This window comes from Melanotaenia boesemani, chromosome 23, assembly GCF_017639745.1.
Source record: "Melanotaenia boesemani isolate fMelBoe1 chromosome 23, fMelBoe1.pri, whole genome shotgun sequence".
In the NCBI taxonomy this organism is placed as follows: Eukaryota; Metazoa; Chordata; class Actinopteri; order Atheriniformes; family Melanotaeniidae; genus Melanotaenia; species Melanotaenia boesemani.
Window position 1 is genome coordinate 1,302,501 of NC_055704.1, and position 15,070 is coordinate 1,317,570.

The 15,070-nt window shown below is 41.4% G+C and overlaps 1 protein-coding gene across 1 annotated transcript in view; it reads left to right on the forward strand.

Annotated features, from left to right (window-relative positions):
- The window catches only part of tmem178b (transmembrane protein 178B), a 151,485-nt gene extending 141,564 nt beyond the window's left edge, over positions 1-9,921 (forward strand). Inside the window, exon 5 of the mRNA XM_041976886.1 lies at positions 7,240-9,921. Within this exon, the coding sequence (XP_041832820.1) occupies positions 7,240-7,490 (251 nt within the window). The 3' untranslated portion in view covers positions 7,491-9,921. The remainder of the gene's footprint in view (positions 1-7,239) is intronic.
- The last annotated feature ends 5,149 nt before the right edge of the window (positions 9,922-15,070 follow it).

Sequence of the window (15,070 nt, forward strand, 5' to 3'; positions counted from 1 at the left end):
CCACAAACCATGAAGGTCATTTGCATCAGAGGAGTTAAACAAGTGAGATGCAAAGAGTGGGAACACTATCAGTGGTTAGAATACCAGAGCCTTCCCAAGCACCATAAAGCCTGGTACACACACAACGATTTTTTTAATTGTATGAGATTTTTTATCTGGTCGAGACCTCACTCGTGAAGATCAAAAAAATCAGTTTTGATCGCACTGTGTGTACAGTACAATCCCGTAACTTTAATTAGGAGTCTGGAGCATGTCACAACACTTAACTTTTTAAATACTTTTGTCCACACTCTTTATTAATTGACATTACTCTGATGGTAAACCAGTGCGTGATCATCCAGCAGCAGCTTTGTAAGTTTCATTTTCAGCGTGGTGATGAAACAGAGGCGAACGTCGTCTGCTCTGATTGCTGCTGCTGCTGCTGTATTGCCCCCCCCCCCCCCCCCCCCTTCTCATTGAGAAGAGTAAACTACGTTCATTCACACCAGTCTCCAAAAGTCTCCAATAATACCAAAAAAAGTCGCTAGATTTGTCGTTATTCGCTTAAAAGAAAAAGAAATTGCTAGAGGGGTCTGAAAACTTGCTAAATATAGCAACAAAGTTGCTAAGTTGGCAACACTGACATGGGTGTCCGGATGTCCACCCTACTCCCTAACCCCTCGTTCACTACATAGTGCTCTCTTGGCCAACATTGGATTCTCTTGGCGATTCGAACATGAAGCTCCCAGATTTTTCCTCACCGCAGACTACGTCACTACTAGCTGTCACCATGGCAACCACACCACGCGTCAAGATGGTGACATTCCATTCATTCCAAATGCAATCCAAGGTTGTGTGTAAATATTTTTATTTTTATTCCTTATGTTGTATTTTTCTCTTTGTTGGGAGAAGGGTGCACAGCCACAGACTTTATTTACTTCCTTGATCCCCAGCCAGATCGCTCTCTGATTGGCTACATTCTGTACCACATCACCATCCACACAGTCACAATGAACGGGTCGTCCTCAGAAATTGGCTCTGAAATATGTTCAATATTTCCAATTGTCGGCTGCAACCCGTTTCAGAGCGGATTATTGGGACAAATTGGCTCGTAACACACCTCAGACCAAATGATAATTGTACAGGGAAATCTCACAATGATTGGGCGTTTGCTGTTCAAAGGTCAGGAAGACGCTAAATCGGGACAAAAAAAGCCCAGAAATCGTTATGTGTGTACCAGGCTTAAATCATCAGATTTTAAAACCATAAACCTTATTACCAGAAAAGTTGGGACGTTTGCTGAACAAAACATATAATAACTTTGTTGTTATAACATAGTCGGTGAGTCTGAATCTCTAACTAGCAAATGTCATGCAACACCTCCTGCGAAAAACTGTAAAGCTCTTCATTCTTTGTTCTTGGCTTTATTTGTGTGGGACAGAATCATTAACAGCCAGCGGCTCCAAATTCTTCATTTTGTGGATGATAACTTTTATTACAGCTGTAACAGCCTGTGGGGAAATAAAGCTTCTCTAGAGTTGTTCTTTTAGGTTTAGGGTAAAGAGAGTGAGGTGTCTTTGGAGATGTTTGTGGCTGTAGTGAGGTAGTGAGTGTTGGCAATGTGCTCCAGAGATGAAGAGCACAGTCAGTGATTTTTAGTGTTTATGTTTGTTTGCAGCGATCGCAGGCTGGGAAACACTCCCATAATACACAGTACTGCAGGCTTCCTATGGAGGAGCAGTAAAAACAAAAAACCACCAGCAAGTGTTCCTGCAAACAGTTTTCCTTTAACCCTTAAAACTTTTCTAGACCCCCCGAGATCCATATCTTCCACCACCAGGAGTGGTAGTGTGTATCCCTGTGGGGTAAACTGTGATGGATAGCTACCCTTTAGGTGATCTATGGAAGTTTTCCAGGCATTTCTATCCCGTCCAGGAGGTTTACAATCCAGCCACTAAATGTAGTTTTATTCAGAGACTCTATCTGGTAAATCCACAATGATCCATGATAACAGCATTATTTATCACATTTCACCATAAAAACATCACCATCACTACTATGTTGCTAAGAGACCTCTATTTAGACCTGGACATGAAGATGAAGCCACTTCCTGTCAGACTTTCCACCAATCAGAGAGAGCTTAGATTGACGGTAACGTCCAATCAGGAGCAGCCAAAGATCAACCAGTGAGCAGAAAGTTCTATGTGTGTGTGAAAAGAAGAAAAATAATGCTCCTCTATGGCTGGAATAAAGCCAAGAAGACGTTTCTGATGCACGGTGGCGCCACAAAGCAGCTGAGCTGGAGTTGGTTTAGTGAGGATAGCAGGTAAATAGTAGCAGGAATAACTGGAAATGAGGAAAAAGTGGAAACATGGAAATAGTTTCTGTTGTGTTGTTTGAGCAGCTTTCCAGTACCACATCAGGTGCTGAAGCAGATGGGATCAGTGAATCTAAGTTCTTTTTAACCTCAAATCTGGCCAAGAATCAACTTATCCCCTCTGCCAGTGAGACGCTGATGTGAAGGTAGATGAAGCTGGAACTGCTCGTGATATGCTGAATCTCCTGCCACACCTGCCTGAGGAGTGGTTCTCATTCTGCTAAAGACTATATCACCAGTTCTGAACAGCGTTTGGACTGAAAGCATCAACTGTGGTTTGTTCAGTAGAACATGATGAACACATGTTCTGATGTAGTACAGAAGAGTCTGTGTATTCCTCCAGGTTCTGATGTTCATGTTAAGCACAACGGATGAAGATCACCCCTGGGATAGATTTTAATGGTCCTAATGCCCAGCTTTGTTCTCTTTCTAATGGGAGTGAATGCTGGAACGATAAACAGTGAAAGATGGGCCTTGATGTGGAGGAAGCAGAGCTCTGCTTAATGTTTGGATATACAGGAATTATTCCCTCTTGTCCCATGTTTTACATAGCAGGAGTGTTTTGGAAATTTAAGCATGCTTTGTTTAAATATTCTGATATATTCTGTGGTGTCCCAACACCAGATTTGCATCTGCTAATTAATAAAGAATACATTTTCCAACCTTTCTAGCGTGTACAGGCTGCCAGCTCAGAAAAGACTGGAATGAAAGTATTTTCTAACTCAGAGGTGTCCAGCTGTGGTCCTTGAGGTCAGAGTCCTGCTCCAAGCCAAAATGCCTCTCCTTAACGTGTTCTGTGTAAACATGTTGACCCATCAGTCTGATTAAGTATTACAGGAGGAAACATGCAAAACTAGCAGAACGGCAGCTGACTTGGGACACCCCTGTTCTAACTCTGTAACTCCGACAAGCGTACTCACGTCACCTGATGACATAACCCAGATGTTTGGGCCTAATCTGGCCTATTTCTGGCACTTCTGGCTCAGTTACAGCACTGGCAACTCTTTTATGTCCATATGTGGATGTAGGTTATGGGAAGTGTCTTATGGACCACATCAATCAGTCAAACTTTATTTATGAAATACTTTTCATACAATAAAATGCAGGACAAAGTGCTTTACAGATTTTAAAAAGCATTTAAAAGAATCAAGCCCCTCCTCCCACCATACACCCGCCACCCCATCTCCAACACCACATCTTCATCACCACACACACATACACTCAGGTTATTATGTAGCTGAGCACAGAGGAGCCAGGTAATGAAACACTATCACAGGAGCCATCTGCACAAGGAGTCAACCAGACCACAGCGACCTGGACTCCAACACAGGCACTAGCCAAAAGACCAAGACCATGGACGGCACCCCCGCAGGCATGGCCAACACAACCCCTGGCGCAGAGGGCTTCCTCTGAGGAACACCAGAAAATATGCCAAAATAATTAAATACATAAAGATAGTAAAACAGTGAAGACTAAAATTAATGAAAAAGAGTGATAAAAATATACAATTTATTAAAATAAAATAAAATGTCCCTAAAAGGAACCAGGTTACAAAAATGAATTAAATTTCCATACTAAAACAGTAAATACTAAGTAAAAGCCTAATTAAAAAGGTGAGTTTTGAGCTTGCTCTTTAAAACATGAACGTTCTGTGCAGCGGTAAGGTCCTCTGGCAGGCTGTTCCAGAGGGGGGGTTGTAACGGTAAAAACATGGCTCCTAGTGGGTATGTGTCCTGAAGGGTTAGAAGATCAGTGCCTGAGGATCTCAGGGTCTGCGAGGACCCCTGTCTGCTCTGGGGAGCAGCTTCAGGTACAAACTGGTCCATCCTCACTGTGGGAAGGAGAGATACCGCAGGTCTTTCCTCCTGCTGGTGTCACACCTTACAATGAACACATGAAACTGTCTTTACATGTTCATATACATGTTTATATCCTGTACATACTCACCCTGCAGACCAGATACTGAACATTGTTATTACTTGTGTGTGTGCGTGTGTGTGTGTGTGTGTGTGTGTGTGTGTGTGTGTGTGTGTGTGTGTGTGTGTGTGTGTGTGTGTGTGTGTGTGTGTGTGTGTTCTTCTTTGATATCACCTTTCCCACTGAGGGACTAATAAAGGTTTTTCTTATTCTTATTCCTAAAATAACTTTAAAATCGTTTCTGAATCACACGGGGAGCCAGTGCAGTGATCTTAAAACAGTTGTAATACGGACCTGCCTTCTGGTCTTCATCAGGACATGTGCAGCTGAATTTTGTAGTTATTGAAGAGCCAAAAAACTTTTTGTGAAGCCCAGAAAGCAGTCCGTTACAGTGGTCTGTGTGACTAGTAATAAAAGCCTGCATTAGTAAACTATTTTTGTGGTATTCTTGATTTGTGGGATAAAAGAAAGGTCAGAGTAAAAAACGATGTCCAGCTTTTTCACTTGCAAAGTTGAATTCAGGGACAATTCCTGTAGTTTAGAAACGTGTTTCTCTCTCAGGGCTGATGACTAAGATCAAAAATTTCTCTGCCATCCAGGATTCGATATCTGAAGCGCAGTTAAAAATGGCATCAATTGGTCTGTTGTCATCAGGAGACATAGAGAGATAAAGTTGTGTGTCATCAGCATAACTGTGAAAGTTAATAGATAGACGGAACGTGAACCATTTGTGAGCAGCACCAGGGAGGCCACCAGATGTTTAAGTCTTTTATAAAAGAATAGTGTGATCTGTGTCAAACACAGCATTGAGATCCAGTAGCACCAAGACTGTAAGTTGAATAAGGACAAGTTTTTCTAGAATTTTGCTTAAGAATGGTCTTCTGGACAGGTCTATAATTGTTACAATCATTAAAATCCAGATTGCTCCCTGCTGTTTGAAGGCAGAAGGGAAGGTCCCAGTCTGGAGAGAGCAGCTCAGGACAGTGACTCTCTGAAAGATCCATACCATGTTTTATAAAGTGTGGTTGGAATGAGATATCAAATACATGTGGTGGGTTTTGCTGTGGAGAACACTATCAAGCATCGTAGCGTTAACCAGGACACAACTGTCCAGTGTTTCCTCAGGTGAAAACAAACAGATGGATTAGAAACGGTCTTATTGGAGGATAAAATGCTGCATCTGATGTGTTTATTTTACCTCTGAAGAGGCCAGCAAACTTCTCACAGAGAGGATTAGATAGAGTTACTGGGGTTAAATTTGAATTGTTTTTATGATTACTGATTAATTTGGTGAAATAAGAATGTCTTTCCTTTTTAATGATATTATTATAGTTCTCACCTGGTTGTTAAAAATGTGCTGATTAATTGTAATTTTATTTTTCCTCCATCTTTGTTCTGCCACCCTGCGTTTTCAGTTTTTTGATATCCTCACTTTTCAGAGGGGCAATAAGTTTAGTTTGTACCTTTTTTATTGTCAGTGGGGCAACCAAATCAAGGCTAGACTGAAGTTTACAGTTAAATGTCAACAATAAAACCACAAGGGGCAGGAAAAACAAGTGGAGGGTGTTTATCTAAAACTGTAATAAAATTTGCAGCCACTTCTGAGGTTACATAGTGTTTCCTGACAGTTCGCACCGAGATCTCCTGCTGTAAAAAAACAGTGATATTAAAAGACACATAGTAGTGGTCAGACACAGCCAAGTCAACAACAGAAGACACACTGGTGGACTAGCCATAGATAGAGACCAGGTCCAGGATGTGTCCTCTGTTGTGAGTCGGCTGTGGGACATATTGGATAAAATCCATCAAATTAATCATGTTTAGGAAGCCAGGGACAGCCACCGTCATCCCCTCCAGGCGCCAGCCCCCCAGAAATGGACAGAGCGCCCCCCCAAATACCCCCTCTCTACCATCCCATCTCTTCACCCTCCAATACTTCCTCCTATCCCATCCCCCTACCCCTCAACCCTGTACACACAAGCAGATAGGCACATTAACATACATGCTAGCACACACCATGCCTATACTACCCCCAGCCACCAACCTGGAAGGGCAGCCTGGGCCAGCAGATGAACAGCAGGCCCCAGTTCCAGACCTAATAACTACCCCCAGCCCCACCCCCACAAAGTGCAGCATGGGTACCTCTGGGGCAAACAGCGCCCGGGTAATAATCCCTGAAAAATAAATTTATTTTATTTATTTATTTATTTTCTTTATTTATTTTTAATTGATTAGCTAATATTTTCCAGACTTGTTACCATGTTCAAAGTTCTGGTTCAAGCGAAGTCGTTGCACTAGGAACTTCGTTTCTTATCTAGCCCTCACGATATAGTGATCAAATGGAATAGGTTTATAGGTGAGTGAATTTGTGGCAATAGATGCTGCACCACCTCCTTTCCTACCACTTCTGACAGAAAATGCTAAACTAAACTTTGGTGGGTAGTCCTCAGCGAGAACTACTGGCAGCAGTTTGTGGTCTAAAATCAGATTATTAACAATGAAAGACTTGTTTAATAGAGACCGTGTGTGCCATGTTGGTGGTGTTGGGTGAATTAGTGATTGTAAGTGATGATTGGTGATATTTTGGCAGTGGTTTAAGATTAGTCATGTTGACAGTATTCTGAGTCAGTTCTTGGCTTGGACGTGGACTACAGCAAGTGTTGTGTGGGCAAGAAGTGGTCTAAACATGAGGACTACTGGACAGAAATTACCGCAGGCTCCTTGTGGACCACCTCTGGTAGCCATGGGGCTCACAAGGAGTCAGCAGTGTAAGCCAAGGCCAAATATGGGTCAAACCAAACTGCAGATGTGGGCCATATTTGGGCCAAACATTTTTTCCATCGGTGGAGGCCAACGTGAGGCTCTGATCTTCATACCACCAGAATTAGATGTTAAACTGAATACCTGGTTTCCATTTGGGGGTGTCGGCTTTGTCACATGCTTTACTCTCTTCTTCTGTTTTCCAGGAACCTTCTGCATAATCTCCCTCTGCACCTGTGTTGCCGGCATCAACTTTGAGCTTTCTCGTTATCCGCGCTACCTGTACGGCCTACCTGACGACATCGGCCACGGCTACGGCTGGTCCATGTTCTGTGCCTGGGGAGGTCTCGGCCTCACGCTCATCGCTGGCTTCTTCTGCACCCTGGCTCCCTCCGTCCAGCCGATACCCAGATCCACCTGCCCCAAGTCCCGGCAAGAGAACGGCACCGTCTGCTAAAGTCGGCAGCTGGAAACAACCGGAAAAAGACTTTTTTTCATCCGTCTACTCATCTCTATCCTGGCCACAGTTTATTTTCTTTTTAATATGTGTGTGTGTGTGTGTGTGTGTGTGTGTGTGTGTGTGTGTGTGTGTGTGTGTGTGTGTGTGTGTGTGTGTGTGTGTTTAAATTGGGTGTCTTGATGATCTGCTATCTTAAAAAAAACAGAAGAACTGAAGAACTTACCATGAAAAATCTAACTTGTGCTTGTTTTATTGTTGTGGAGCAGATGTGGAAATGGACATGGAAGGACATGGAGGCAGTGAAGGACTGAGTGGAGGAGTGTGAGTGGCTGGTCACTAAGTGTGACTAAATATAAAGCTGGACACTCTGGATGTTCAGACAAAACTGAGCCAACGGGGCTAAATCAGGGGTATCGTAGAGAAACAATCAAACAGTGAGGATCATGTGAAGACGTTTTCTGTGGCCTGTTGGATAATTCTTCAGGAATGGACCGAACATGAACCATGTGACTTGTCAGGGCCCGTTCATGGCTTCTGAACATCCTCCAGTTCGACGTTACTGGGACGAAGTGAGAAGACTTTCACTCTATTGTACATTTATTGTACAGAATATTCCAGAAAAGTATTCCAGAAAAGTAACAACAAGGAATCGTCCTGTTGGATCATTGTCATTTCTTGTTCTGATGATCCTGTATGCTGTGTAGACTTTTTACATGCATTTGTCTTTTCTTCATTGTGTATTTTTCTTTTTACTGAACCTTCAAGTTGTGAATGAACTGAGTGTACGCTCAGAGAAGATTTTTTTCTTTTTGAGTACGTGTGTGTGAATGTGTGTGTGGTTAGATTGTTTTGCAGTCTATGTAGAAAACAATTCTTAAAAAAATGACCTTATAACAAAGTGGAGACCTGGCTATGCAGACATGCAGGAGATGGATGAGCAGATAGATGGTGGAGCTGCTGTATGACGAGGGCAGCATGTTCAGCTCAGTACTTTGCTGCACTGAGCAACTGTGACGTAATTAAACCTAAGGAACTTTTTTTCCCCACACCCTGGTTTTTTTGTCTCCTGAGAGGAGGGTAAATGGTACAGTATATATGCACAAGTTCTAGAAGGTCTGGTGTCATTCAGCTGATGCCTCCTGCAGGTCTCAGCCAACATCCATGACTCAGACATATGCTGGAAAGCCTTCAGTATTACTGTGTACATTAGAAAGGATGAAATGTTAATCAGCAGCTGGGTGTTTAGGCTGTGATGGAGGGAACAGATACTAACATCCAGTTATCCAGAGCTCAAAATACAGCAGCCATACAGACACTGAGAGGAGTGAGGTCCAGCTGGAAACCCAACATTTATCCAGTCCAGAAACCAAATCTAAACTGGTATCGATTCAATAATTCTGGTTAGTTACTGCTTGGGTCAGTTTTCTGTAGCTTTGACCATCCCTTGGTTATTTACTAACATCAGTATTCCACTTCTGACAGATTAGGTGGAGTTCTCTGTCATGTTTTTGCATGTGTGCTTAAAGAAACCTGGAAATGCTGAAATCGTCTGATATGAGGACTGGTAACGTTCCAATACCAGTGAAACCAGTTTTGGATGCATGAAGAAGCAGAATGCAGTGATGGGAAATGCGGATGTGAGAAAGTCTGAATTTTTGTCTAATCCTCTTTTTCTACACATCACAAAGCTTTGCAAGTCCAACATGATTCCAACATTATTCTAGGATTCCAAAACCACCCGTGGGATGAAATGAGGATACACCGTCTGTACATGCATCCTGATTTATCTCTCATTCATGGCTCCCCTTCACTACTCTGGCTGGATAAGTTAAAAACAGGAAGATATTTCTTTCTTGCTTTGCCAACATTATTGGGTCAGAACACTAATATGGTCTCGTGCAAAGTAAATCCAAATATGCAAAAGTTCAAGGTTCAGATAGGAATTTTCATGAGTTTCAAGCATACAGTTGTTATTACTGTGTTCATGTGGGGAGACGCGTTAACGGCCTCCCAGCCAATGCTGCTTGGACCAGTAGAAAACATGCATTACCTGTTTGACACCTCATCACTTGACAGTTTGTGTGTCTTGACTTGTTGGACAATTGTATAACTATGTTCATGATCTCAGAAACTAACTTTTTTTTTTATTATTATTATTCATGAAATAAAAAGACCCAAGACATAATAACATGAATTATTCGTTAATAAGAGAATGTTCCAGGTCTGTTAGTGGCTCTCATGTAACACATTGTGGTTCTCCTGATGAGCAGCAGCTGCATCACATAACATCTATTAGGTAGGTAGAATTCACTGTAGAATGGGCTGGAAAAAAAACATCATTTCAGAAACAGTAACAAGGTAGAACTTGTGTGTGGTTGTAAATTCATTCAGTAATGTTCTAGATTAAAATAAAGTAGTTTTGTCTCCACTTCACAGTAACAGTCGTCTTTGTGGGGCAACTGGGAAGATGTAGCAGGATCTAACGTGGGTTTTCATCCAGCAGATAGAGCCAGTAGTGGAGACATGTCTAAAACCAAACAGACTGTTTGATCTTTCTCTGAAATTCCTCCAGCCTGGAGGATGTGCCAAGGGAAAAGGGAGAGAAGAAGAGGACCCCAGACCAGGATTCAAGGCTGGCTGGTTGCATGAGGACCATACAGGACTTCCATTTAGCCACATCTGGTCTCCAGAAGCTTCTTACCAAGCTGTTCAAGAAACACGGGTCTTTGTTTTAACAATGACATTCTTCTATAGATTCTATTCTATTCTATTCTACAGTCATTTAGCAGACGCTTTTATCCAAAACGACTTACATTTGAGAGTAAGAACAACACAAGCATGAATTCAAACAAGATGGGATGTCGTAATTAAGTGATAGTCAGACCACTAGATGTGGGTGGTGGCCTAATACTGACATCAATAAAGATCTTTACACGTTTATCTTCTTACCTCTGTTATGATTTGGAAAATGAGCCATCTTAGTAATTAAATTCGACTCTACCTGACAGAATAGCAAGGAAGAGGGATAATTTAACTGCTGTTAGAGCGACAGCCAGTAGTAAATATCTCTCAGGGTTGGTGGTGTGTTTTGTACCCAAATCAAGGTTTATAAGACAGACGGATGCAGGAATAAGGTTTTACCAAACAGAAACTAAACCAGAGTTCATGGCCTGAAAGAAAAGAATACTAAAAACTACAAAACATGGCAAAGCAACTAAGAAACGTGTATGAAGATTACAATACATGAAGACTATGACACGTGAAAACTATGACACACAAAGACTACGACACACGAAGACTACAACACATGAAGACTACGACACGAAGACTACGACACGTGAAAACTTTGACACGCGAAGACTACGACACGTGAAGACGACAAATGAAAACTATGACACATGAAAACTATGACACATGAAAACAACGACACATAAAGACTACGACATAAAGACTACGACATGAAGACTACGACACATGAAGGCTACGACGCACAAAGACTACGACACACGAAGACTACGACACACGAAGACTACGACACATGAAGACTACGACACATGAAAACTACGACACACGAAAACGAAGACACATTAAAACTATGACACACGAACACTACGACACACGAAGACTACGACACATGAAGACTATGAAATGAAGACTACGACAATAAAGACTACGACACATAAAGACTAAAGAACATACAGATTACTACATGAAGACTATGACACAAGAAGTCTATAACACATGAAGACTACAACATACGAAGACTGTGACACATGAAGACTACCACATGAAGACTACGACACATGAAGACAATGACACATAAAGACTACGACATAAAAATGACACACAAAGGCTACGACCCACAAAGACTACGGAACATAAAGACTACGACACATGAAGACTACTACACATGAAGACTATGACAGGAAGACTGCTACACATGAAAACTACGACACGTGAAAACCATGACACATGAAAACAACGACACATGAAGACTACAACACATACAGACTACGACATAAAAACTAAAACACATGGAGACTATGACACATGAAGACAAAAACACATGAAAACAACGACACATGAAGACTACGACATATAGGCTACGACACATGAAAACTATGACGCATGAAAACTATGACACATGATGACTACAACATGAAGACTACGACACATGAAAACTATGACACCTGAAAACTACAACATACGAAAACAACGACACATGAAGACTACGACATATAGGCTACGATATGAAAACTACGACACACGAAGACTACGACACACGAACACTACGATACATGAAAACTATGACACATGATGACTATGACACATGAAGACTACGACACATGAAGACTACAACATGAAGACTACGACACATGAAAACTATGACAAACAACGACTACGACACACGAAGACCACAACACATGAATACTACAACATGAAGACTACGACACGTGAAAACTATGACACGCGAAGACTACGACACGTGAAGGGAACGACACATGAAAACTACGACACAAGAAAACAACGACACATGAAGACTACAACATAAAGACTACGACATGAAGAATACGACACATGAAGACTACGACACATGAAAACTACGACATACGAAAACTACGAAACATGAAAACTATGACACACAAAGACTACGACACATGAAGTCTATGACACACGAAGACTACGACACATGAAAACTACGACACATGACCTCTATGACACACGAAGACTACAACACGTGAAGACTACAACACGTGGAAACTATGACACGCAAAGACTACGACACATGAAGACAACGACACATGAAAACAATGACACATGAAAACTATGACACATAAAAACAACAACACATGAAGACTACGACATAAAGACTACGACATGAAGACTACGACACATGAAGACTACGAAACATGAAAAGTATGACACATGAAAACTATGACACACGAAGACCACGCCACACGAAGACCACGACTCACAGAGACTACGACATGAAGAACACGACACATGAGGACTACGACACGAAGACTACGACATAAAGACTACGACACATAAAGACTAAAGAACATACAGACTACGATATGAAGACTACGACACATGAAGACTACAACATGGAGACTACGACATGTGAAAACTATGACACGCGAAGACTACAACACGTGAAGAAAACGACACATGAAAAGTATGACACATGAAAACAACGACACATGAACACTACGACATAAAGACTACGACATGAAGAATACGACACATGAAAACTACAACATATGAAAACGACGACACATGAAAACTACGACACATGACAACTATGACACATGAAGACTACGACACATGAAGACTACGACATGAAGACTACGACACATAAAGGCTATGACATAAAGACTACGACATAAAGACTACGACACATAAAGACTAAAGAACATACAGACTACGACATGAAGACTACGACACATGAAGACTATGACACATGAAGACTGCGACACATGAAAATTACGACACATGAAAACTACGACATATGAAGACAACGAGACATGAAAACTACGGCACATGAAGACTACGACATACAGGCTACGATATGAAAACTACGACACACGAAGACTACGACACACGAAGACTATGACACATGAAGACTACGACACATGAAAACTACGACACACTAAAACTATGACACATTAAAACTATGACACACGAACACTACGACACATTAATACTATGACACACGAACACTACGACACATGAAGACTATGAAATGAAGACTACGACAATAAAGACTACGACACATAAAAACTACGACACATAAAGACTAAAGAACATACAGATTACTACATGAAGACTATGACACAAGAAGTCTATAACACATGAAAACTACGACATATGAAGACTAAAACATACGAAGACTGTGACACATGAAGACTACGACACATGAAGACAATGACACATAAAGACTACGACATGAAAACAACGACACACGAAGGCTACGACCCACAAAGACTACGGAGCATAAAGACTACGACACATGAAGACTACGACACATGAAGACTACTACATACGAAGACAACGACACATGAAAACTATGACACACGAAGACCACGCCACACGAAGACTACGACTCACAGAGACTACGACATGAAGAATATGACACATGAGGACTACGACACGAAGACTACGACATAAAGACTACGACACATAAAGACTAAAGAACATACAGACTATGACATGAAGACTACGACACATGAAGACTACAACATGTGAAAACTGTGACACGCGAAGACTACGACACGTGAAGACAATGACACATGAAAACTATGACACATGAAAACAACTACACATGAAGACTACGACATAAAGACTACGACATGAAGACTACGACACATGAAGGCTACGACATAAAGACTACGACACATAAAGACTACGACACATAAAGACAAAAGAACATACAGACTACGACATGAAGACTACGACACATGAAAACTGCGACATACGAAAAAGACGACACATGAAAACTACGACACATGACAACTGTGACACACGAAGACTACGACATGAAGACTACGACACATGAAGGCTACGACATGAAGACTACGACATAAAGACTACGACACATAAAGACTACGACACATAAAGACTACGACACATGAAGACTACGACACATGAAAACTACGGCATACGAAGACAATGACACATGAAAACTACGACACATGAAAACTATGACACATGAAAACTATGACATACGAAGACAACGACACATGAAAACTACGACACATGACAACTATAACACACGAAGACTACGACACATGAAGACTACGAAATGAATACTAAGACACATGAAGACTACGACACAAAAACTACGACACATAGAGACTATGACACATGAAGACTACGACACATGAAGACTACGACACATGAAGACTATGACACATGAAGCCTACGACACATGAAAACTACGACACATGAAAACTATGACACATGATGACTACAACATACGAAGAATATGGCACATGAAGACTACAACATGAAGACTACGACACACGAAAATTACGATACACAAAGATTAGAATACACGAAGGCTACGACACATGAAGACTACGACACATGAAGACTATGACACATGAAGACTACGACACACAAACACTACAACACATGAATACTACAACATGAAGACTATGACACGTGAGAACTATGACACGTGAAGACGACACATGAAGACTACGACACACGAAAATTATGATACACTAAGTCTACCACACACGAAGACTATGACACATGAAGACTACGACTTATGAAGACTACGACATGAAGACTACGACTCATGAAAACTACAACATGAAAACTACGACACATGAAAACTATGACACATAAAGACTACGACAAACGAAGACTACGACATGAAGACTACGACACGTGAAAACTATGACACAATACAACTACAACACGTGAAAACAACACATGAAAATTATGACACATGAAAACAATGACACATGAAGACTAAGACACATGAAAACAACGAAACATAAAGACTACGAAACAAAGACTACGACACGAAGACTACAACACATGAAGACTACGACACATGAAGACTA